The sequence below is a fragment of the Chrysemys picta genome, chromosome 3 (genome assembly GCF_011386835.1).
Source record: "Chrysemys picta bellii isolate R12L10 chromosome 3, ASM1138683v2, whole genome shotgun sequence".
NCBI classification, from domain to species: domain Eukaryota; kingdom Metazoa; phylum Chordata; order Testudines; family Emydidae; genus Chrysemys; species Chrysemys picta.
The window spans coordinates 67294528-67320598 of record NC_088793.1 but is presented as its reverse complement, the minus strand read 5'-3'; the positions used below and the strand labels follow the sequence as shown (position 1 = coordinate 67320598).

Here is a 26071-nt window from a genome sequence, read left to right as displayed (position 1 = left end):
TCAAATTCTTAGAGAGTGCTACACCAGATCATGATCTACAGTGGTAGAGAGGGTGAAGACTACACAGGTGATAGGGATGAGAAAGCAAGTTGCACATTCCCAGCAAGGATAATATAGTCTGATACAGTTAGCTTTCTATTAAGCACCCTCGTTGCATCCTAAAGGCATCCAGGGCGAACAGAGTTCTCCAATAGCATTGTATTGCCAAGGAAGAGCTAGTGGGGGCCAGAGCTGATGCAGAGGTAAAGGATCTCCATGTGGACGGCTGCCTGCAGATCCCAGGGGATCTGTCATGTTCTGTGACAGCTCTGATTCCCTTACCCAACACAGACTTGAATGAGACAATATAGGGAAATCTACAGGAGCCAATGTTTGCAAAGACCTCCTTCCCCAACAACTCTCTCCCATGGGTTTTACCACAGGAGGGTAGGATCTGGCCTACAAAGATTCGTACTACATAAAGTTCTATTTTAAGAAAAGATTTTCATTTGCTTTGTATTTGTAACACCCTTTTTAAAGCTTAGAAACAAGATCTTCTCTACCCACTTTTTCTATGTGACAAACATTAACAGCTAAATTCTGCTCTTAGATACACCAAGGAATTGAGAGTTATTCCTAATTTACACCATTTTCCGAGATGGCCTAGTATGTCTTTTCCATTTCTATTTTCTGTCTGTGATTTCTTTTCACTACCTTAGAAGCACTGGAGATTTTGGAGAATTACACACTACTGTTCGTCAGAGTTTAGCTCAGTATCTCTTTTGTTTGCTTTTTAATGAGGTTCAAGTTAATAGCTTTCATTTATTACTGATTTTGTATTATCCTTATCAGTTTGTTCAATACAGCACTTAAAACGTAGTTAGCGATTTAAGTTAAAAATGCCAATAAATACTTTATGCACTAATCAAGCAGAATGATACCCATTTGGAATACCTGTGCCTAACTTAAAATATCTGAATAACACCTGAGAGATTGTATGTAGTTTCTGGACAATGAGGGTGCTTGTAAAAACAAGACAAAAAATACCACCCCACTCAAAATTAATGATTCTGACACTTTTGTGTTAGAAGTTACTTTTACAGTTGAGACAAGGTGTTTTTTTTTTTTTTTTCCTTCAACATCAGTGAATTATTTACATGGTAGATATCTTGGAATCTATGTGATGCCAAGTTAAATCAGTAAGGGGCATGTTTCAGAAAGATACGTGATATTTTTGTCAAATACTCAGTTATAGCATTTGATACAAATATGTTTTCTAAATCTATCACCCACTCAGAATTGTAATAATTAAAAAAAAACTAGTTTATTACTGTGTATTAAATATTATACTTAAAATTAATAATTTATTTCACTCCTTAGATTTGCTCACTGTAGAGGAATTGATGAAACCCATTAGAGCAGATTCATCTCATGTGAGAGGCTTTGACCTGGAGCCTGTAAGGTATTTGTTTTAGAAAATGCATGTTTTAACATCTTAATACCCATAAATTATTTGTGAAAATCATCTTTCTGAATAACTAGGGTCATTTTTGAGCTAGGAATCTAGGTTTTATTGTGCTAGATAACTGTGTGTCGTTTGTGCTGATGTGTAAAGTGAATATGTAGTCTGAATTAGTCTGGCCACTTTTGAAAACAAGATCTATTTCCAGTAGACTTACTCCATTAGTAAATACAGTTTAGAAGTATTGCAAGTAGCTATTTCAAAAATGAGCAGTCTTTTGATCTGGCAACGGAAATAACATTGCGTTTGTGTGTCAGTTTTAGAAAAAAAATTGTAAGCAAATTGCAAGTCTTGTTAAATGCACTTTTATTTTTATTTTTTAGTCCAGTAAAGCTAACGGACAACAGAGCAGCTGAATTTGTCAGCCATTTGCCATTTAAAGAACTCAAAAATGATGCAGTTCTGGAGAAGCAAAGTTTAGATTCTTTGTTTGAAAAACATAGTAAAGAAGAAGAGAGTGTTTTTCTCCAGGCAACTGCAAATGAAGGTAATCATCAAAAAGGGACTGATAAAGAAGACCAGATTGATAAAGAGCAGCTTGACTTTTTGAGACAAACAGTACTACAAGATTCTGCATTGTTGCATCAGGACAGCAAAATTAATAAGGTAAGCAATATTTAGCTATCTTTTTTATCTGTTTAAAAATAATTTTAAATCATATTTTGAAGATATGTTTGTAGAAACAATTTGCTAGAAATATTTTTAGGAGCTTAGAGTCTATCCATAATTTGGGGATTCCCAAGAAAACATTATTGCTATCTATTGATTAGGGTCATGGCTCCAAAGCTGAATGCCAATTTCCAAGATGACCTAATAGGTCTTTTTCATCTCTACTCTGTTGTCAGTTCCACCTAATAGGCAGTTTTCTATTCTCAGTGTGATAGCTTCTTTTCACTACCTTAAAAGCACTCTAGATTTTTGTAGAATTACACATTATTCATTTGTTTGGGTTTGGATTATTCATTTTCAGCTCCAACAGGAATTTTATTCCTGTTTATTTAAGTATAACTCTTGTAACTGGCCCAGTATTCAGTTACTAGAATTATATTTAAATAGGAATAAAACTGAAGTTACCTTCAGATTTTATTATAGTCTAATGTGGTTGTTACAAACTATACTTATTCTACACAGGCATGTCAGTCCAGCTCCTGGAGGAACAAGGGATTGGATTCAGTGACTAATAAGCAAATAATGCACAAGAGCACTAGAAGTACAGCTCCTTTACATAAGAAGAAATCTCCCATTGGACCTCATATATTGGTTAGGAGTTCTGGGTATGGTAAACCCACTTCACCCTTAAAACAATTTTCCACAACTAGTGAAAAGAGAGCATCAAAAGAAGCTCTCAAAAAGCCAAGTTTGAAAGCCAAATCACCTCCAGATAAAGCAAGGCAAAAAGGTAAACTGATAAAATTATGTGTATAAAGCTATCTTAAATGAAGAGTTCAGAAGTTAATTTTTGTTTAATCCAGAGAGCTTTTGGTTTTGATGTTACACGCACAAAATAGTGTTAGATTTTATGTGATGTACTTTTTCCACTTCTTAGATGAGAGTCTTATAGCAGTGTTAATTTTTCCTGAAAGAATAAATCAGCGTGAGATTCCCAGGATTCCTGCATGTTCCTGAGGGGTGGGCCTAGATATCATATTTTCAAATTGCAGTCAGATTGTATGATATTTTCTGCATTGAACAGATTGATGCATTTTGATATCACTGACTCATGGATATCATAGTCAGTCTGAAAGTAAAATAAGAAAAATAAATGTAATCAGTTTATGCTTGAATAGGCCTACCAGAACTCGTTGTAGAAATGTAATCTTTCTTTTATAGCATATTTTACATGTGGATTTCAAACCTTCCTTTACTGGGCTAGTCAAATCTTCTGTTGATTTTTGACGACATGCAAGTTTTTATGGAAAGTGCCTGCTGTCCTCAAAAACCATTGTGTTTTAATTTAAAAAAAAAACACATTTTCAATTTCCTTATGAAAATTCAAAATTTTCCATAGAAAGGAAAAAATATTTTTTGACCTGCTGTAGTTCCCAACTAAAAATTACATTTTACTCTAGTCATATGTAATTATTCAAAGCCCATGCTCCACCACTAGATTTATTTAACTATTGCTGACCAACTGAATAGAAAATAATTTTGCCTTCAGAAACAGATGTACATCTGTTATAGTTTCTACTTTAGTAAGTATAAATATTCTCTGCAACTAAAAAATCTTTATTTCTGTTAAAGTCCTTTTGGATAGTTCAACTTATTGGAGTGATATTGTAACCTCTTTCAGTGTGGCCTGTCCTGTTTTTTATATGCGTTTTATCTTTATACTCAGTTGGGCATTTTGGAGCGTGTTAGAAAATACAAAGAAATAATTGCTTTTATTTCCCATTTATTTCCAGAATTAGTTTTTTCCTTAATGCCCATTAATCTGATATTGAGGTTGCCCACTAAGAAAAAACCTCTGCCAGAATTCTCTGCTTCCAAGTGGCTTGTACAGTGGAGACTGAACTACAAATAAAGAAAAACTTCAGGATTTGGTTCATTTGAACTTAGTAAAATTCCTGATCAGTTTTGGCATCTTGTGGGCAATATTTGTTATTTCTGAGGCACTGCAGGCATCCACTCTGTGGATGCTCTCAGATTCTCAGCACAGTCTATAGCATCTAATGTGGTCTCCAGGAAGCATATGGAGCACACTCAAGGGTAAAACAGCTCCTGTCTGTTCCCTTATTTTGAGAGCCCGACAGTTTAGGGAGCTTCTGGATAAAATGGTGACAGTGGTGGCTGGTAAGGAAAGGTTTATTTGTCTTCCTTAAAATTCCTAGGAAAAATACTTCAGGTAGTCCTAGAAGCAAACAACCATTTCACAACCAACAGTACTAGAGCTAAAACCTGAAAGAGATCAGCTCTTCAGAAGAGCAAAAGGCATCTGATTTGCAACGTGGTCACTTACCAATATATTCTCCCGCACTATAGGTAGAAACTCCTGTCATCAGCTCAAGCTTTTTTTGAAAGGAGTGTATGTAGTCTGTAGTATTTCAGTAGTTACAGAAAACCACCATGTTCTAGGCTACCGACCTATAAATTGTTGAATGTGCATTACTTCCTATCCTAGGATGAATTTCACTGTTTATGCCCCAATGTCAAGTTAGAAAGACAAGGTGGGTGAGATGATATCTTTTATCGGACCAACTTCTGTTGGTGAGAGAGACAAGCTTTTGACCCCACACAGAGCTGTAATGAAACATAGTTCCTCACTCAGCTTATCTCTCTAATATCTGGGGACCAACATGACTACAACAGCACTGCATACAGCAATGTCATGTTGGCTGTTATGAATAGATGCTGAGTTTCTCAATTAAACTGTGGAGTTTTTTTGGTTTTGCTACAGGGTCTATTTCTAAGATTGGTGTTATTTCTCTGAGTGTGACTGGTATTCTGTAGTATCTTCATATATATGTGGGTGGCTTGGTTCTTCTTAAAAAAAGTTCACAAAATGAACTGAGCTAGCTTATTTGCTGTCCAATTAATGGATAATTATCATGGTGTTTTGGTCTGCAGGGCATTCTGGTTATTACAGTTATACTTCTCATTGTTCTTGAAGTATGAATAAAAATTTTTATAAAGAAAATGATGGCTACTCCATCTCCAGTAACATTGCACATAATTTATTGTGGATGTTCTTGAATTAACTGAAAATCTTAACTATGGAGTGCCTGAATTGTGAGCCAGAAGTTTGAGGTTTAGCACTGGTGGATTATATGAATATACTTGACTTTTTGAGAGCATGTACATACAGTATGTGTTGTTCACAAGTGGAAAATAAGCATTTTCATTGGTTTTATAGCCTGAAAGCACAGTGCCTTCACAGTCTGTCACTCACTGAATTTTGTTCTGTTCTGCTTATTCCTCTCAAAATGAAGACACATTATTTACTACTAAGATAATAAGATCTGCAATAAATGAATCAGCTTCTAAAAAGATCAACAATATGGTTACGTCCGGCCAGTCAGTTGTTAATGCCCTTGGACAGCAGATTAAGGAAATGGATTCTTGTGTGCAGTCGCAAAATGTAAGTGTAGTATTTTAAGTTATTACTGCTCAAAACTAGAACACCTGTGATGAAGAATTTGCATACCAGTTTTGTTAAGGCTTTTTGTTACACCTTTTGTTACAGGATCAATAAATGCTGAAACTTTGCATTAAGAGCTTGCTTTAATCAGATGTTGATGTTCTTCTAAAAGATATTGCTAGTTATATTGTCACTTTAGGTTCCCAGATCAGCCTGTTTGGGTAATTTTATGTCAATGTTATTGTGAAAATGGTATACATTATTTAATTTCTAAACATTAATATTTCAGTACCAAATGGTTTTAATTTAAATAAAACTTCCAAATAAAACTTATATTTGGCATGTAAGTTAGTACCTGTATTTGTCTGTCTTTGTATTAGTATTGCATATTGTACTAGAGCGTATAATAGTATCTTCTGATGTCAACAGAAAAATGACTTGGTTGACAACATGGCAAAGAGTTTTTCTCCTCCTTTATTCAGGCAGGCAGTGGGCAGCCAATAAGAAAGCAATATTTATTTATTTATTTTTGCCTTATAGGAAATTTTATGCATTTATTGGTATTTATCCCTGGATTCTTCCTGCTTTTCTGTAAGCTAGACATGGAGCAAGGCAGCTCAGGTAGCTGTGGGTGGTCGCTACCATTTTTTTGGGGTTCTATTCAGAGACCTCTTTTCAAGATGGAAAAAAGGCTCATAAAAGAGCCCAAAGGAAATCTTGAAAGCAAAGAAAAGAGCATAGGATTCATAGATTCTAGGAGAGGTCATTGAGTCCAGTCCTCTGCCCTCATGGCAGGACCAAATACTGTCTAGACCATCCCTGATAGACATTTTATCTAACCTACTCTTAAATATCTCCAGGATGTTTCATTACTTGTCAGAGTGCTGCTCTTCCTTCTTCTCTGGCACCTCTGTGCATACGGGGAGGATGAGACAGCTTCCAATGAGTGTATGGGAAGCAACACTTAGAGCCACAACAAACAGAATATTTTTAAAATATTAGCAAAAATAATTGTAAAGTGCTTTTCTTTTCTGAAAAGTGACTAAAAATGGCATTGTGGGGCTTCATGTTTGCCTCTTGGTGATTTCCATATTAACTTTTTTCAGTTTAGAAATAAACGTGTGTGTGTGTGTGTGTGTGTGTGTGTGTGTGCCAGTGCTGCAGTTTTACATGGGTTCTGAAATTTGTGTTCACTCCTCCTTGGGAATAACTGTCAATTCAAGTGATTGCACATATCCATTCCACACTAAGTGTGGGCACACCCAGTGAACTGCAGAAAGAGATTTTTCACATAGCAGTACTGATCAGGGCTGCTTGTGTGCCTTGCATCTATTTGTAATCCCAGCCAAGAGTACATAGGGTGGAGACACTCTGATCCCCCTTTAGTTCCTTCTCACTGCCTGTGTCCTGGGACTTGGATCTAGTATTACTTCTAATGGCCCACCTTGTGAATCACTGGTTGCATGCTCCTGATTACATCGCTTTCAGTCAAAGTGGCTTTCCTTGTGGCTACCATGTTGGCTAGGAGGATGGGGGATCTGCAGGCCCTCAGAGTAGGGCCTCCTACACTTTGTCCTTTTATTATTTAAAAAAAAAAAAAAAAAGTTTCTACCAGGTCTCACCCCAAGTTTTTTAAAGATGATGATAGACTTTCACCTCAACCAAACAATTTACTTACCAATTTTCTTCACTGAGCTACATAGTCACAAGATGAATAGAGGCTCCACTCTTTAGGCATGCATAGAACCCTGGCCTGCTGCTTCGACAGAACTAAGCCATTCTGTGCATCCCTCAGCTGTTTGTCTCCTTTGCAGACAGAATGAAGGAGCTGGCAGTTTCCTTGCAAAGAATTTCCAATTAGAGCACATCATACATATCAGTGTGTTATGAGATTCCTGAGGCCACTGCTCCTTCAAAGATTTCTGAATATTCCATAGGAGTTCAAGCAACTTCAATAGCATTTTGGGAAAATATCCCAATTTCTGACACATGCACGTTCGTTTACCAAGTATTATGGTATTGCTGCAGCTTCTAGGGATGATACCAGCTTTGGAAAGGCAGTTCTACAATCCCTTTTCAGACAGGATCTGAGTTCTGCCTCCATTTCAAACTGCTTGGGAGTCACCTAATGTGGAATGGACGTGTGCAAACACCTGAAGGAAAAACAGTGACTTATCTGTTCTGTTTTTTCGAGATGTCCATTCCACACCCCACCCACCTTCCCCTCTGCTTCAGAGGCTAGCTTGCTATGGATTCCAGTGCTGAAAAGGAACTGAAAAGTGTTGGGGTGGCTCCAAGTTTTGTACCTTGGGCCAGGAGTACACGCAGGCATAGGCACTACCTCCGTGGATACCGCTAAGGAAAAAAAATCCCTGGCTTCAGTGCACTTGGCACACATGCCTCACATGGAATGGACATGTGCAATCACTTGAAGAGCAAGTGTTACAGAACAGGTAAGTAACATCTTTTTTTATCCTACCGTACTGAAATATATTAAAAGGTCCTCATTATCCCATCATCCGTTCATGTTCAACTTCTGCTGAAGTTGGTGGCAACTGCATGTATGTGCAGCTAATAGAAAAATCTGGCCCTAGAGCTACTACAACTCAAAGGTGCCTTAACCGCTTTGTTCACCTTGAAATATTTATTTTGTTATTGGGATTTAGCCATTCTGAAGTGTGAGTCAGACTAGAATCCAACTGATTCGCTCTTATCAGAATTAGCTCTTAAGAAGAGTAAAAGTAGTTAGAAATCCATTTTTATCTCTAAAGTAAGATTATAGGATTTGGCACACATACAAGGAGAAGCTCTTTGAAATTGGTGCCATTTTTTACCAGAACCATAGTATAAATAGTACTTTTAAATTGCATTTTACGTGACTTGCTTAAAAAAAAACCCCCAAAACCTAAAGACAATAATTTTATAACTTTTATTGTATATTTTACCTGTGAAGATCCTTCCCAATTCTTTTCTCCTCCACCCTGATATCTGCTGGCATTGGACACTTAATCTTGCTTAACTGTATTAACACTCCTGTTCAGCTCTTTATATCTTCATAGTGCTGAGTGAAATAGTTCACAGAAGAAAGAAGATGTAGTATTGGCTAACCTTAAATCTTCAATTCATCTTATTGAAATGAAAATAAATTATTAATGATCTCAATGCAGTGTTTCTCTGGTAATTTTTCTTCACCAGGATTCCTCACTTTTCCCTGTCAAAAACTGTGCGAGAGAGCTTTATTTGCTAAAAAGAGTCAAGGAAGCAGAGGAAAAGTTGAAAGCAGCACATGATTTAATTCAGCAGCTAAAAGATTCATTTTCACAAAAAGAGAAGGAAATGGAGAATAAGATGGTAGAAATGAAAATGCAACATGACAAAGAGCTTTTTCAGCAGAGTCAAGAAAACTATGTGCTTCAGACCAAGGTACTATACCTTATTATCTTCCACCACAGACAAAGGGAAAGTCTTGCTTAAACTTGCTTCTGAAAACAACACTCAGTATTTCTTAGTTCAGTCATTCCTGCTCTGAACCAATTAACAGGAAATAAACGGTGGGGGTGGGGGCAGGGTGCACACTCACACTGTTGCTGTTCCATCTGAAATCAATCATAAAGATGTTTTTTTTTTTTTTTTTCCAGAGAGTAAACTGAGTTATGTTCTTCCCTCACTCCTTGTGGCTACCATGTTGGCCAGGAGGATGGGGGATCTGCAAGCCTCAGAGTAGGACCTCCTACACATTTTTCCTTTTTTTTTAAATAAGGACAAAGTCTCTACCAGGCCTCACCCCAAGTTTTTTAAAGAGATGGTCTTGGACTTTCACCTCAACCAAACAATTTACTTACCAATTTTCTTCACTGAGCCACATAGTCACAAGATGAATAGAGGCTCTTACATGGAGGCTTTGCTACTTAGGGGTTGTCTGTCTAATTCCTCTCTGGATACGTGCATGCTGCATGCGTCTTTTGGCAGCATGTAGAGTACATATCCCTCTAGCCCCCTTAGCCTGGGTATAAATAACAGTGGAGCTAGTGAGGCCTGGCTTAGACAAGTAAAGACACCTGAAGAGTGTGTGTGTGTGTGTGTGTGTGTGTGTGTGTGTGTGTGTATGTGAGTACATACTTTACCCCCTCTACTTGCCTCTACACTGTTATTTTTAACTCATCCAGTGGGGAAGAACTCTGACAGTGAGGGGGCAGCAGGGAAAGGCTGTGCAAACTGTCTGCTGCTGGAGTCATTCCCTGCTGCAGGGAAAAGCTCTGACACCGGAGAGGTAGCTGGGAAAGGCTTCACCTTTCCCCCTGCTAGAGTCTTTCCTTGCCTCAGGAAAAGACTCCGGCAACTGGGAAAGGCTGGGGAGGAGAGGGGGAAGGGGATGTGGGGAAAGGCTCTGGCAGCAGGAAGCTGCTGAAGCCTTTCCCCACTATCTCTCCTCTGCCAGAGTCTTTCACTGATATCTATGGCTACATGCTGCGGTGTGGATGCAGTGTGCTTTTAACTGCAGCATGTAGCTATATGTATACTACATGCCACCACCAGTGGTGTACGGTGTATACGTATCCTATATTACACATTCCAGAGCAGCATTCCAATTATAAATCCTTACACTATAACTATAAATAAATGTTTAATATAATGTCAGTTTCTGGTAAAATAAAAGCAGAATTATATACACTTTCTGATGTGTTTTCCACAAAACTATGCTTAAGGCTTGGCTCTCAGGGAAAGTTACCACCAGAACTTTATCAATTCAAGTATACTGCTACAGTTATACCATGTGAACTCTCTTAATAAGAGTGTCCACATGGGGAGTTAGTGGTATAGTTCTGCTGGTAAGTTTTCCCCATGTAGACAAGCCCGTATACTGAACAGGGCCTGTTGTGCATATTACTACAGTCTTTCATGTGCTTCACTTTTTCAGATAATGCTTCTATGATGACACCGGTATTTTTGAAGGCTCAGAGTACTCTGTTTCCATGTGTTTTATTATAAAAAGGACTATAGATGCCATCTGACTTAGTGCAAAGCTTTCTCCAGAGAACTTTGTCTAACAATTGTTTTATTGACGTTTTGTGTGCTTTGTATATTTTAAAAGGTAAATAGTATGGAAGAGCTGAGCAAAGAAAAGAAGTGGCTTCACCTTGGGGCAACAGAGACAGTCACTGAAGAAAAGTTAAAGCAAATCCAAAAGGAAATTCAAGATCAAGAGAACCTTCTTCACGGTTATCAGCAGGTAGTGATATTTTAATGTGGTGGTGTGAACTCTAGCTAGCTGTAAAAACAAAAAGATCAGACAAACTATATGTTGTTTTTGTAACTTTAGGATGGGATTTTCTAAAGCACCTAAGTTAGACTCCCATCTGCCATGGTCATTGTATCCATAGTTGAGATTAAGGGCTCCTGCGCTCCTCCACATACAAGATGCATCTGTGTTTAACTTAAAAACACTTAGTTGAATTGTTACCAAATAAAACTTTCTGGGGTTTCCTTTACTTCTTCAAAATTTCAAAAGCTGCCTTACTTGGGCCTTTTGTAAATGGAAAAGCTGTGAATTATTAAACTGATTCTTTTGAGAATGAAACTTTCGTAGGTGAAATCCTTGACTAGTTGCTGCTATTCTACTGAAGGGAGATATATCTTTTTCTAAAAAGCAGTAGAGGTTTAGGTCTGAAGGGCATGAATAAATTACACACATTTCAAAAAAGCTTATATCTTTCTAGTTTTGAGTAAGCGTTTCCCAAGTTATATAGTGTTCCCTGGCATTAAAGGAATATGACCTGTGCGCTGAAAACTTTAATAGATAAAATACAATTTGGCCAATAAAGAATCAAAATTTCCGTCCCCAAAACATGTGGAAAACCTGTTTTCCCAAGAAAAACTAGACTCATGGAGGTAAGCTTGGCTCTGCTAGCATGCATCTGCATCATCTTTCCATCTACTTCTCAGCCCAGAGGTGCAACTTATGTCTCTGACTGCACTGGTAGAAAGGCAGAAAACTTAGAGAACAGCGTTTGAAACTTTTCTTCTGGGATTGGGTATGACTCAGAACTAGGGCTGTCAAGCGATTAAAAAAATTAATTGTGATTAATCGCACAATTAATCTCTCTGTTAAACAGTAATAGAATACCATTTATTTAAATATTTTTGGATGTTTTCTACATTTTCAAATATATTGATTTCAGTTACAACACAGAATACAAAATATACAGTGCTCACTTTATATTTTTTATTACAAATATTGTAATCTGTAAAAAAACAAAAGAAATTGTATTTTTCAATTCAACTCATACAAGTACTGTAGTGCAATCTCTTTATCATGAAAGTGCAAGTTACAAATGTAAGATTTTTTTTTGTTACATAACTGCACTCAAAAACAAAACAATGTAATACTTTAGAGCCTACAAGTCCACTCAATCCTACCTCTTGTTCAGACAGTTGTTCAGACAAACAAGTTTGTTTACATTTTCAGGAGATAATTCTGCCCACTTCTTGTTTATAATGTCACCTTAAAGTGAGAACAGGCTTTCTCATGGCACTAGTGTAGCTGGTGTCATAAGATATTTACATGCCAGATGCGTTAAAGATTCATATGTTCCTTCATGCTTCAACCACCATTCCGGAGGACATGCGTCCATGCTGCCGACGGGTTCTGCTTGGTAATGATCCAGAGCAGTGTGGACTGACTCATGTTCATTTTCATGAGTCAGATGCCACCAGTAGAAGGTTGATTTTCTTTTTCGGTGGTTCGGGTTCTGTAGTTTCCACATTGGAATGTTGCTCTTTTAAGACTTCTGAAAACATGTTCTACACCAGGGGTGGGCAAACTACGGCTCAGGGGCCACATCCAGCCCTCCAGACGTTTTAATCCATCCCTTGAGCTCCCGCTGGGAAGCGAGGTCTGGGGCTTGCTCCGCTCCAGCTGGGGAGCGGGATCTAGGGCTTGTGCGGCTCCCAGAAGCAGTGGCATGTCCCCCCTCTGGCTTCTACACATAGGGGCAGCCAACGGGCTCTGCACGCTTCCCCCGCCACAAGCACCGCCCCCGCAGCTCCCATTGTCTGGGAACTGCAGCCAGTGAGAGCTCAGGGGCAGCGCCTGCCGACAGGGCAGCGTGCAGAGCTGCCTGGCTGCACCATCTTGTAGGAGCCAGAGGGGTGACATGCCGCTGCTTCTGGGAGCTGCTTGAGGTAAGCGCCGCCCAGAGCTTGCACCCCTGACCCCCTCCTGCACCTCAACCCCTCGGTCCCAGCCCGGAGCACCCTCCTGCACCCCCAATCCCACATCCCCAGCCCCACGCCGGAGCCCTCAGTCTTCCCCCCCCCCCCCCGTCCCCCGCACTCCAACTCCCTGCTCCAGCCCGCAGCCCCCTCCTGCACCCTGAACTCATTTCTGGCCCCACCCCAGAGCCCGCATTCATCGCCTGTCATACAATTTCCATACCCAGATGTGGCCCTTGGGCCAAAAAGTTTGCCCATCCCTGCTCTACACTTGCCCTCTCAGATTTTGGAAAGCTCTTCAGATTCTCAAACCTTAGGTTGAGTGCTGTAACTCTCTTTAGAAATCTCACATTGGTACCTTCTTTGCGTTTTGTCAAATCCATAGTGAAAGTGTTCTTAAAACTAACAGCGTGTGCTGGTCATCATCCAAGACTGCTATAAAATGAAATATATGGCAGAATGTGGGTAAAACAGAGCAGGAGATATACAATTCTCTCCGAAGGAGTTCAGTTACAAATTTAATTAACTCATTATTTTTTAACGAGTGTTATAAGCCTGGATGCGCCATACTATCCCAGCTAAATGTGTACTACATTTAGTTGAGCATACTGTATAAAAAAGAATTTGATATTCAGATGTGCTCAAAGAACAAATTGTTATAAACATCAAGGTCTCATCCAACATAAATATGTTTGCCTATGTGTGAGTATTCAGTGATTACAATTATATGACCTATTATTATCATCGTTGTTGTTGTCTAGTATTTTTATAAATTACTGTAATTTATATTTACTCTGTGTTATATGAATAAGGTAATAGAGTATTTGCTTTATGAAATCTAAGTATTAAGAATGTGGTAGAAGCAAATTACACATGTAAATTACAATAAAAATGCTATTGAGCCAGATCAAATTATTTGATATTCAGATGTGCTCAAATAACCTGCATTTGTTTAAGTTTGTCTTTTTTGTCTTAGGAAAATGAAAAGTTATACAAGCAAATGAAAGAACTCCAGATACAAAACAAGAAAAATGAGGAAAGGATGTTTAAGGAAAATCAACATTTAACATCTGAGTTAGCGTCTTTAAGGTGAGTATGTTTAAACTTCTAACCTAAAGACATGTAAATTCAGAGTTAGTCTGAGGGCTTGTGTGTTAGTCTGCACTAGTGAGGTATAAGTTTGTCTACACTAGTATTTTGTGCACTAACTGGCCCATGTGGACCTTGCTGGTGTGCACTTAAAATTCCTACTGTACATGAACATAACACTATCTGAAACGGGACAACATTAACATGCACTAGAGAACTTTTAGTGCACACCAGGGTCCGCACAGGCCAGTTAGTCTGCACCAGCATATCATACACTAACTCACCATGTAGAAAGAACAGGAGTACTTGTGGCACCTTAGAGACTAACAAATTTATTAGAGCATAAGCTTTCGTGGACTACAGCCCACTTCTTCGGATGCATACAGAGAAGTGGGCTGTAGTCCACGAAAGCTTATGCGCTAATAAATTTGTTAGTCTCTAAGGTGCCACAAGTACTCCTGTTCTTTTTGCGGTTACAGACTAACACGGCTGCTACTCTGAAACCTGTCACCATGTAGACAAGCCTTCAGTAAGCAGAACCATAAAAACAGAACTAGCAAGCCTGTCGGATATCCTGTTGTTCGGTTTGTTTTGTCATAGATGCTGATAGGTGACTGATGAGCTCCTATTCCACTGAAATTGGGAGGGGTGGAAGAAGTGTCCAAATTTGGTTCTTACCCTTCCCTTTTCTCTTAGAGATCTACTGGATAAATAGGGCTTGTAGCTTAGATGCTTGTATTCTAAATCTCAAGAGTGAATGTTTGTTCATACACAGAATTAAGTGAAGGCCTGGGGGAGAGCATGCCTTTTTGTAGTATAATTTTATTTGCCATGTTAAAATGTGTTTGATTATTATTATTATGCATAAGTATTCTCATAAGATGAAATTCACCAAGCAGCTCAGGTCACGGAAGGCCCCAGTACAAAGGAATCACTGTGCTGAGGGATGAGTGCCTGAGCCGTGGTTATATAGGGGGAATCTCCCCCTCTGTAAAACTGGGATCTGTGTCTGTAACAGATAGAGGGTCAGCAACCATGCAAATCCAGTATTTATAAATCTTTGTATAGGAGCTCACAGCTGAGCTTAATTCATGGGGAGTAGATTCTATCCCCAGACTTGCATGTAGTTTTCCTAAGCAAAGATTGCTTACTTGGAGTTTATGGCTGCCAAAAAAAAATAACACATCACCGAGTCTTGGGAGTCCAGGTCTCCAGACTTGGGTTCATGCTGAAGCGCTGCCAATAGCTGTGTAGACATTCCTGCTTCAGTTGGAGCTCAAGGTCTCAAACTTGGGAGGAGGGGTGGATTTCAGAACTTGAGCTCCAACCCAGGCGGGAACATCTACATGGCTTTATTTAGTATGAGCCCAAGTCTGTTGACCCGGGCTCTGAGACTCACTACTGCAGTGGATTTTTTTTGTTTGGTTTTTTTTTGGTTTGTTTTTTTTATAGCAGTGTAGACATAGTGGCTTGTGCCGGAAAGGGGTAGATGTCACCTTTACTGATTTTGATCATATAATGACTTGTTATCATCTTCTGTTTTATTTAAAATCTTTGCAATTATCATTGTGACTGGTGCCTGGGATGGGCCACACTGAGAATACCACACTCAGGGCAGACTGCAAGAAATAGACCAGACAGTCCCTCAAAAACTGGTGGTTAACTCTATAATTAGATTCACCAAACCAGTAACAAAAGAACTTCTGCAGTACCACACTGGTTAACCAGAAGCCAAACACAGTCCCCTTTAGGCATTCCAGCCCTTGGTTCCCGTCCAGTCAATCCAGTCTAATATAGTGAGAGGTTATTGAAACCCCATTTCACCATATGTGAGGTTCTTCCTAATCCCAATGGATCAGAGACACATCCCAGGTCACTATAAATTTCAGATCTTACCCAAATATCGCGCTGTCAGCCAATCCTTAGTAAACTAACTAAAGGTTTATTAATAAAAGAAAAGAAGGGTGTTATAAATGGTTAATAAATCATACACATACAAATGATTGCCAAGTCCTTATATCAGTATGTAGCAGTGATGAATAGACTGCTGGCGTGTAAAGTCTCTCTAGAAACTTCCAAAAGATTGGAAGGTCCTCAGTTCATAGTTCAAAAGGCTCCTTTTAGTTGTAAATCCACAGTCCAGAGAATTAGAGCAGAAAAGAGGCAACATGGAGGTGTCTCAGAGGTCTTTTATTTCTTTTGCCATGTGAATGGAAGTCCCAAACAAAGCCCACAGCACCTGTATGTGGAAAATTACTGGCCCAAGATGGAGCCCAGGGTCATATGAGCATATCACATGCCCTTACATGTTTTACGGAATCACCAGGGTGTGGTCATTGACTCCTTGCTGTCTGAGGCATCCTCAGGAAGAGCCATCTGGACAGGATGAGTTTCTTCAGTGGTCCATTGTGAGAGCAGAATGTCCTTGATAGGCCATCAACACACAGCTGTCTAGCCCTAATGTAAATTCTATCTGGGGAGTGACACCCAGGAATACAACACATGTGTAAGATGTAGGTACGTAGCCAGTCTTCATAAATTCAGATACAAAGATATGATACATGCATGTAAACAAGATAACCATACTTAGAAAATCTTAACTTTTCCATTGACATCTCACATGGCATTTTTTGTACAGGATTTGTTGCAATTGTATAACAGTGGTAGCAACAATAATAAAAATGGTCATCTTTATTATACACAGCATCACAATCATCAAGTTAGCATTTATGAAGATGGATGGGTTGGTGTCTGATATCCCAGGAGTAATTTTGGGCTTTGTGTTTTACCTATTTATTTCAATGCTTATTCTTCTTTTTTTTTTTTTTAATGCTCTAAAAGAAATATTTGCCTGAATTTGTAGAGATGATCCATTCAGATGGAAACCACTGAACGTGTTAATGAAGAGAAAGTTACATAAAATCACCAAACTGCATAACATTGTCTTTTGTCATTGTTACATTAGAGAACAGATGGATAAAAATAACTTCCTGTCACGATTAGAGCAGGATTCTAAGCCATCAAGAAACCAGAGTTTCACAGAACTGATTTCAGAACTTCGAGTAGCACAGGTAAGTGGATTTTTTGTTCCAGAAGTTTATGCCTGTTTAAATATTAACCTCCATGTAAAATAAATATATCCATTGATACCATAGACTTATTGTGTAAAGTAAAATTGGAAATTTTGTAGCATATTTCTGTATATTAAAATGATGTACCATTTATAGTATTTATTAAAAACCTGTCTTGTTTTAGTACTTGAAAATAGCATGAATGAATAATCAATTGAACCCACAAAACTAGCCTCCAAAGATGCCTTTAGCCACTGTCATCTCTTGTGGGGCTTCAGTGGTTATTCTGAAATGTTCTATGAGAATGATGGCAGCCAGCAGGGTGATATGCTGACATTTACAGGTGCACATTTAGTTGAGACACCGATAAAGAACACATGTTAGTCTCAGGCAAGTTTAGTGTAGTGTTTAAGGAGTGTTTTTCAGTTGGGTTCTAGATGATAGCTGGTGGGCAGATCCTTAAGGGTGCCTTTGCCAGTTCAGAATTTTGAACCGTTTCTATATTCTGCAAGGGAAGAGTTTTTGCTCTTGTGATAGGTAGGTAGCCAAAGATGTCATCTCTGAGAAAATAAATTTATAGACACCGGATACCCTCTGGATTTTCCAAAATCCTATTATTTGAACCTTTGCTTTATCCCTTCCTTGTCCACCAATACAGCAGAGACCTCTGGCCAGAAGGGAGTCCATCCTGCTGCTAAATAACTCCTGCAGCAGCGCAGGAAGCCTTCTGCAGTCCTGCTGTCATGGGAGTGGGGCCGTGACAGCAGAGATGCAGAGAGCTCCCTGCACAGCCACAGGACAGCTGTGGTCCCGACAGGGCAGAGCCTAGTCCCAGCTGGGGTTCTCTGCTGTGCTCTGCCAGGACCACAATGCCCCTGCATCCCTGACATCTTGTGCCTGCAATAATCAAGAAGGCAGAAAGAGCAGCCCAGGAAGCCCTCTGCAGCCCTGGGAGGGGGTGAGCGAGCAAGGCCATGACAGCAGTGCTGCAGAGAGCTCCCTGCACTGCCACTCCTGTTCTCTCGATTATCCATACTCTCCATTATCTGAATAAAATCCATGTCCCCCATGCGATTCGTGTAATCGACAGTATACTGGAATGAGGGCAGATCTCCCATTTTAAATATGGAGAAGGTGAGGCAGGAAGATTGTCACTTTCTCAAAGCAAAGGAGGGAATGAGTCTCTCTGTCAGGTAGTCAGTGTGTGAGGCCACATCTCACTCAAAGGGAAAGACCTGGCATCTTGGAAGAAAACCAGTAGGTTGTAGAAAGAACCATATCCAGCCAGTAAGTGTGCATAGATCTCACAAGGCGGCGTGTGGATTTCTGAGAAACCTTCCTTCTCATTTGTTTCCCTTTGGACTTGGGAAAGCAGGAGACCTAGAAGCAAATTGTTGGTTTGAAAGGGCTCCAAGAAGGCATAGCCAGAGTAAGGCTAAAGGTTAGTGCTCACTGATACAAATGAACTAGACTAAAGTTTGGGAATGGGTTTATGTTCTTGATAAATGTAAACTTAAATTTTTCCATTGTGCCTAGACTAAAAGAGTTTTTTCTTTAACTGTGGTCTACTTACAAACTGAATCTGGATTGTTTGGCTTCTAAGACTGATTTAATAAGAGCCTGTTATGTTATAAGAGACCTCAGATTCAGCCTGTATTGTGTGACTAACTTCATATAGTCTTCCTGCATCGTAGAAAGGATACTATCCAACATAGACAATCACATTGGCTGCTAAGGGACCAGTGCAACAGCTGTGATTCATCTTATGATGGAAAAACACCTGTTACTTTTTTTTTTTTTTTTTTTTTGGTATAAAACATATGTTCTGTGGGTTTATTTTTCTTTACATGTTTTCTGTGAAAATTAAGAAGGAAGAAGCCAAATTGCTGGAAGAGATAAAACAGCTTAAGCAAGACAAACAAGCTCTTGAAGTAGATTTGGGACAAATGAGGAGAGAGAGAGATTTGGCAAGAGCCCAAATTGTTTCTACTTCAGGTAAAGTACTCATTTGTGGAGGCTCTCATTCCAATTAATAATTGGATAATTGCTCCTTACCTTTGTTTCATTAAATAAATGTATAAAACTTAATTATTTGTAATACAGAAGGGCTTAAATAAATGTGATATAAAGGCTTTTGAAATGCTCTTATATTTGAAAACTTAATTTGAGTCACACCTTTAAATTTTAGTAAAGAAAAAGTAATGGCAAAGTGCTGAAATGTATCTGAGAATGATGCAATATCTGACTGGTAGCTTTGTTGCAGATATCTAAGAGGAGTATATTAAATCAAGAATTTTTGCCTTCTAGGTGAAAAATCTTATGAGATAAAGATTATAGAAGAATCATACAAACAGGAAATCAGTCTTTTGAAAAAGAGACTGCAGTGGTATGCAGAAAATCAGGAGCTTTTGGATAGAGATGCAATTCGTCTTAAAGATGCAAAAGAAGAAATTGAGAAATTGAAACTACAGGTGATCACAACAGTTCAAGGTTTATTTTGTGAATTAGTATTTATAGAAATAGTGTCCATAGAATGCAACTTGGTTCTTTAGTATATGTTATCTATCATATTCTAAATGCAGTAACGGAATACATCAAAATTTTACTTAAATACTGAGGGCCTGATATGCAGAATGTACATTTATTATGTATGAAATGGAGAATTTAGATGTGTGAGAGCTTAAAGCTGTTTTTATTTGCATTTGGCACTTCAATGGCATTTCTGGAAATAATTCTAAATTGATAGTTCTTTAGGCCATGCAAATCTATTGACTAAGACTACCAGGTAGCAGTTACGTTATTACACTAACATTTAAAAAACATACCATGCTGTAGTGGTTAAAGTAGTGTTATCCCAAAGTGCGTGGCATGCATGCCTCAGAGGCTGAAGGAAATAGCTGTAGGGGACATAGACAGGCTTCTGAATCATTCTCCAGAGTCAGAGGAAGCTTTATTTTCTTGAAAGAAAAATAAATCTCTAGCTGTAATGGTTGAAAAGAAAACCATTCGAAACATGAAACAAGTTAAACCAATGCAGAGGACCTGAAACAATGTCTGGTTACAAAGTAGCAGCCGTGTTAGTCTGTATCTGCAAAAAGAACTGGAGTACTTGTGGCACCTTAGAGACTAACAAATTTATTTCAGCATAAGCTTTCGTGGGCTATAGCTCACAATTTCTGTGAGTGTGAACTACCCCATTTATGTCAATGGATGCTAATTCAGATGCCAGTGATACTCTTTCCCAGCTTATGAATGCATGTAGAAAACAGAGGAAGTATTGTATGATAAACATCCCAAAGTGTGGGAAGAGGTTGCAAGTATGTAAATTAAGATCTATGTAGGCCTTTAACAACACATGGTGGGTGGGGAGGAGCTGTCATGACTGGTTTCATATTCCTCAAGGTAGGCTCATTTTCATAGGTTTGAGAAACACCATGAGATTGCTCTCTCAATCGGGTGAACAGTTTTGTGTATCAAAGGTTAAACTTTACAATGAAGCGTTATTACCCATGTTTTTAAAATAACATCCACTACTGATGCAGTAGATAATGGGAATGTGTGTTCATGTAACAATCCAATATCTCTTTAGCAATACATTGCAATATTAATATTAGGTGGGAGCTCCAGATATTAGACTTGAACCTTGATGGCCAAATTTTCTCCTGTGACAGAGCTTTGCTTTGTCATGGAAGAAAAAGGTACCTGGTTCTGGCTCCCTGAACCTCAGGGCCAGCTCATCTTAGATATAATTTAGAGCTGCTGCTGGGCATCTCTAAATTGCATCACTGAATGCAAAGTTGTGGATGCTTAAATTGTGCCCTTAACTGATCATACATCAGTGGAAGACATAGCTTAGCTCTACCATCCCACCTCCCCATCCTACCATGTCAAGAGAGTGGGGGGCAGAGGCTCAGGACACAGACCTGGCAGAGATTTGCTTGCAGGGAGTTCCCTTCATAAGGGAATTCTCTGCTAGATCTCTGCAGCTAGGTTACAGTTCCGTTACCCCTATCTGGCACAAAGAGGCCATAGCCCACCATGAGAACATAGCCCATAGACTTCTATCAGACAAACCATACTGATAACTAGGATAAACTTCTGCACTAGTCTTGTTCAAATATGGAACTCTTTCATTATAGTTAATTTGAAATAATTACAAATATTTTCAACTGTGCTAATGAAGTTGCATATACTTTTTGTAATGTACCACTGAATATGCTGGATAGGTTGATAATCTCAGAACTGAAGCTGGGAATCAGTCTGTGCAACAGAAGAAACGTTTAAAGGACAGAGCGGCAGATGCAAAAAAAATTCAAGATCTTGAGCGACAAGTATGTAATAACATTACTTTTCTCAGTGTTTCATAGCTTGTGAAAAATGCAATAATGTTAATTGCTGTTGAGAGATCTTGGCAGAAATATCAAGATTAAACTATGCGGTATTGGAAAAGTCCCATAATAAAGTAAACATTTTTTGTCCTTATGGAACTGTCTTATCTTGACATTACAAATATTAATTCATTTATGAGAAAGTGTTCTCATGATGGGACAAACCCTAAAAGTAATAGTATTTCAAGCAGCAACTAACTTTATCAGTACATTTCTGAATTCTTATTTCCATGTGTAAAGTTTTTGTTTGAATATTTTCTTCCCCTCACATCCAGGATGAAAGTTCTGGGGCCTACAGTGAAATAATAATGGCATTAGTCTGTTGCTCGGAGAATGATTTGGATATCATATGACTAACATTGAGATCACGGTAGAATCAAGTATTAGTTGGCGAATAGGACAGGAGAGAAAAGGAAAAAGAGCCCAGAAAGCCATGAATATTTTGTTTTATATGGCCCTGAAATTCCAAAGCATCAAAAAGCAAATGGAGGGTGCACTGAAGTAGTGTCCTTCTCTATCTAAAATAATCGGAGTATAAAGAATAACCCATTTAAATCAGAAGGCATCCTAGGAAAAGATTGTTTAAATCAAACTACTAAACCCACAATGCAGCTGAATATTTCAGAATCTAAAACAAATCCCTGTTCTTGTGTTGGGGTGGGGTGGTGGTGCATGCCTGCGTGCACATGTACCTCTATAACTTTTTAAACATTCCAATAAAAGCCCTTGTGTCCTCTTTACAAATCTTCCCCCAGCAAATTGCCACCTTCATCTTTTTTAAATGAATGATAATAAAGTAAGAAATAAGAGATTTTTAATTCAAAATCCAGGAAACTGCTTTTTTTATATGATCAATGTCTGACTGTTGATCACAGAAATGTAATTATATTTTTTTAATGAAAATTTATCCTGTAGCATTTTCCTCTAGATATAAATGTTAAGGGTTGAAAGTATACTGGTGGTAATGTCTGTGAAATGTTTTCCTTCAACTGCTTCTCTGTATATATTCCACTGATGGTGTACATGGAACCAGTGCCCCACAGTGTCTGCTGGTAGCCACTGTTTGTACCCTGTGTGTCCTTATGCCACCAACTGAAGGCATAAAGGGGTAGGGCAGAGCCCAACTTTGGCAATTCCTTATCTGGCTACAATTTGGAATTTGCAGTGTTCATGTGACCTCTTCTTATGTAAATAGTTAGTTATAGATAGGTACTTAATAGTTAATAATTAATGTTAGAGATTTTGTATAGTGTTTCCTTTCTTCCCTTTAGAAGGAAACTTGGTGGTTGTTTTTGCCTCAGGGCTAGTGGCTTATCCAGGTACCAAGACTATCTCTTCACTGCAGAGTTAACTTAGGCCATGTTTATACTACCACTTTTGTTGGTATAACTTATGTCGCTCAGGGGCATGAAAAATTCCCCTCCTCCCCCCGAGTGACAGAAGTGCTGTGTCCGTGGGAGAAGCTCTCCCACCGACATAGCTACAACTGCTCGTGGAGGTGGTTTTATTATGTTGACAGGAGAGCTCTCTCCCGCCGGTATAGAGGAGCTACACAAGTGATCTTACAGCAGCACAGCTGTACCAGTGCAGCTGTGCCACTGTAAGCTCACTAATGCAGACATGCCTTTAGGTTCTTACTTCGGTGTTATCCCTTTTTGTCCACACACAAAATACATTTACCTGCATTTGATGGTGCTTTAAACCCAATCTGTCTGGCCTAGATAGGGGAATAGATAGGGGAATAGGCTAGAAGTGGCTCTCAACCTTTTCAGACTACTGTATCTCTTTCAGAAGTCTGATTATCTTTCATACCCCAAGTTTCACTTAGCTTAAAAACCAGTTGCTTACAAAATCAGACACAAACATACAAAAGTATCACAACACACTGAGCCATTTTTCAGTAATATTCTCATTTTTACCATATAATTTTAAAATAAATCAACTGGAATATAAATATTGTACTTGCATTTCAGTGTATAGTATATAGAGCAGCATAAACAAGTCATTGTCTGTATGAAATTTTAGTTTGTACTGACTTAAGAATAGCCATACTGGGTGTGACCAGTGATCCATCTAGTCCAGTATCCTGTCTTCCGGCAGTGGCCAATGCCAGGTGCTTCAGACTTCACTAGTGCTTTTTATGTAGCCTGTTGTAAACTAGGAAATGTCGAGATGAATTGATGTACCCCCTGGAACACTTGCGTGCTCCCAGTGGTACATATACCCCTGGTTTGGAACCACTAGGCTGGAGCTTGGGTGCTGCTTTCACTTGGTCTGGGAACCTGCCCACTTTGTAATGAGGACACCAGCTAGACCACTCAAGTTCTGATACTCCTCTAGTGCCTTCTCAGAATCCCCCCTTTGTGCCCAGAGGATAGTCAAGTTCTCCCACAATTCACTGAGAAAGAATTGGAGAGTAGCTCAGTTTACTGAAGCACAAAGAACTATGCAATATGCGTCCAGAAGTCATAGCAACTTACCTGAGTGAGTGAAGCACCACTGAGGACATGGTAATTCAGATATGGCTTTAGTGTGGCTGTTCACAGCCATGCTGGGCTAACTGGGGTGCTCAGACCCAGGTGCTGATGTAAACTTTTTAGTGATGACAATACCCTGTGACTGAACATAAATCTCCAGGCTTTAAAAATTGCCCTTTTTGTGAGGCCAGACTTTCTCTTAATGATTCAGTTGCTTGCATACTAAGTACTAGTTGTGTTTGAGTGAGGAGCACATTAGAAGGAGAGAGATGTGCCTTCTGTAAATCAGTTTCTAGGAGAACCCAGAAAGCTAGGGAGTCCTGTTGGAAAATGTTCCTTTTGGAGAGGATAATGCATCCCGCTTCAGATCCTGGGATGTCTGGGGCACAAACCTCTGAGCACCCATCATCTAAAAGTGCTCCACATGTGGACCTGAAGTTCCTACTCCTAAAGATCCAATGTCCTTGTTTGGTAAAATTTCAGGGGACTGAGGGAGGAAAGAGCCCACAGGTGGACGAGTTCTAGGTCAAGTCATAAATCTTCTCAAGCCTGAGACAGAGTAGCCCAAGGCCCAAAATGGGTCTGCTGTCCCAACCTCTCACCACTAAGGACCCCAGTACCATTGTCTTCCCTGGTACCAATGTTATCTACTCATCTATCTTCAGTACCAGTGTATTCCGTACCAAAGTCCTGTGTGATGTCAAAAGACCTACTGGTCTCTTTCATACTGGACACCCCTCTATTAGCCTTAGTGAAGGAGCTTAACCCCAAGTACCAACCACTGCTCCTATACCAGAACCAAGTATATCAACACTTTCATCCAGAGCACAGTTTGAGGGCAGTCCCAGCACACCAGCTGGCAGTTTCTTCTCTACAGAAGGACTATTCATTTTTGTTAGACTCTGAGGGTACATCTACACTACAGGGGGGAGTCGATTTAAGATACGCAAATTCAGCTACGTGAATAGCGTAGCTGAATTCGACGTATCGCAGCCGACTTACCCCGTTGTGAGGACGGCGGCAAAATCGACTTCTGCGGCTTTTTGTCGGCGGCGCTTACTACCACCTCCGCTGGTGGAGTTAGAGCGCCGATTCGGGGATCGATTGTCGCGTCCCAACGGGACGCGATAAATCGATCCCCGAGAGGTCGATTTCTACCCGCCGATTCAGGCGGGTAGTATAGACCTAGCCTGAGGGAGGTAGGGAAGTTTCACTGTCTCTGGGGGTCTAAATATTCATGTTAGTAAACACCCAAGGAGGAGTTGCGGGCAGAGTCTTATTACAATAGAAGTTCAAACTCATGGGTTCCTGGAGCCACTAGTCCTGGAATCCCCAAAGGGAGAGGAAATCCTTGTTTTAGTCCGTAGTGGCACACCTGATCTGGTCCAAGAGGTGAATCTAGCTGAACTACATAGTAATAGCAACCATAATGTAATTAAATTTAACATCCTTGTAAGGTGGAGAATACCAAAGAAACCCACCACAGTAGCATTTAACTTCAAAAAGGGAAACTACGCAAAAATGAGGAAGCTAGTTAAATGGAAATTAAAAGGAAGTCACAAGATTGAAATGCCTGCAAGCAGCGAGGAAACTTTTTTAAAAACACCATAACAGAGGCTCAAACTAAATGTATACCTCAAATTTAAAAAAAACAGTAAGAGGACCAAAAAATGCCACCATGGCTAAACAGAGTAAAAGAGGCAGTTAGATACAAAAAGACATCCTTTAAAAGTTGGAAATCAAATCCTACTGAATTGGAAGTCACATCCAGTATTGCACAGTTCCATCATCTTCTTCGCACCCTTCTCCTAACTAGGTACTGCATGTTAATTACCCTCAGTGGAATACAATAGGTATCATCACTCAAAGAAGAACAGGAGGAGGCTTCTTACCTGTAATTGGAGTTGCTTCAAGATATGTGGTCCCTATTTGTATTGCAGTCCCACCCTCCTTCCCGTTTACTGCAGATCTATTTGATTTGTGGTGGTGAAGGAACTGAGGGCGCGGCTGATCCGCCCCACCCTTACTTGCCTCACATGAATCCATGACGTGCAGCAAGCATGCACACGTGGACCAACAGACACTACTACTTTCAAAATCTCCAGACACATGGCACATGCGTATAACCCTCAGTGGACTTCAGATAGGGACCACACATCTCAAAGAACCTCCAGTCACAGGTAAGAAACTTCCTCTTAGAAACCATTAAAAAAGGGATAGATAAAAAGACAGAAAATATATAATATAGAAATCCATGG

General features: G+C 39.4%; 1 protein-coding gene across 16 annotated transcripts in view; it reads left to right on the top strand.

Moving 5' to 3' along the window:
• The window catches only part of CEP162 (centrosomal protein 162), a 78723-nt gene that overhangs the window by 33815 nt on the left and 18837 nt on the right, over positions 1-26071 (top strand). For all 16 annotated transcript variants that reach the window (XR_010599519.1, XR_006176173.2, XM_065588157.1 and 13 more), the window contains 11 exons: positions 1360-1441; positions 1825-2107; positions 2633-2900; positions 5428-5576; positions 8772-8999; positions 10669-10806; positions 13765-13877; positions 16843-16948; positions 18817-18943; positions 19256-19419; positions 21175-21279. Coding sequence is in view for 14 of the 16 variants with exons in the window: in XM_065588157.1 (XP_065444229.1) it covers positions 1360-1441; positions 1825-2107; positions 2633-2900; positions 5428-5576; positions 8772-8999; positions 10669-10806; positions 13765-13877; positions 16843-16948; positions 18817-18943; positions 19256-19419; positions 21175-21279 (1763 nt within the window). In the remaining 2 variants the exon portion in view is untranslated. The remainder of the gene's footprint in view (positions 1-1359; positions 1442-1824; positions 2108-2632; positions 2901-5427; positions 5577-8771; positions 9000-10668; positions 10807-13764; positions 13878-16842; positions 16949-18816; positions 18944-19255; positions 19420-21174; positions 21280-26071) is intronic.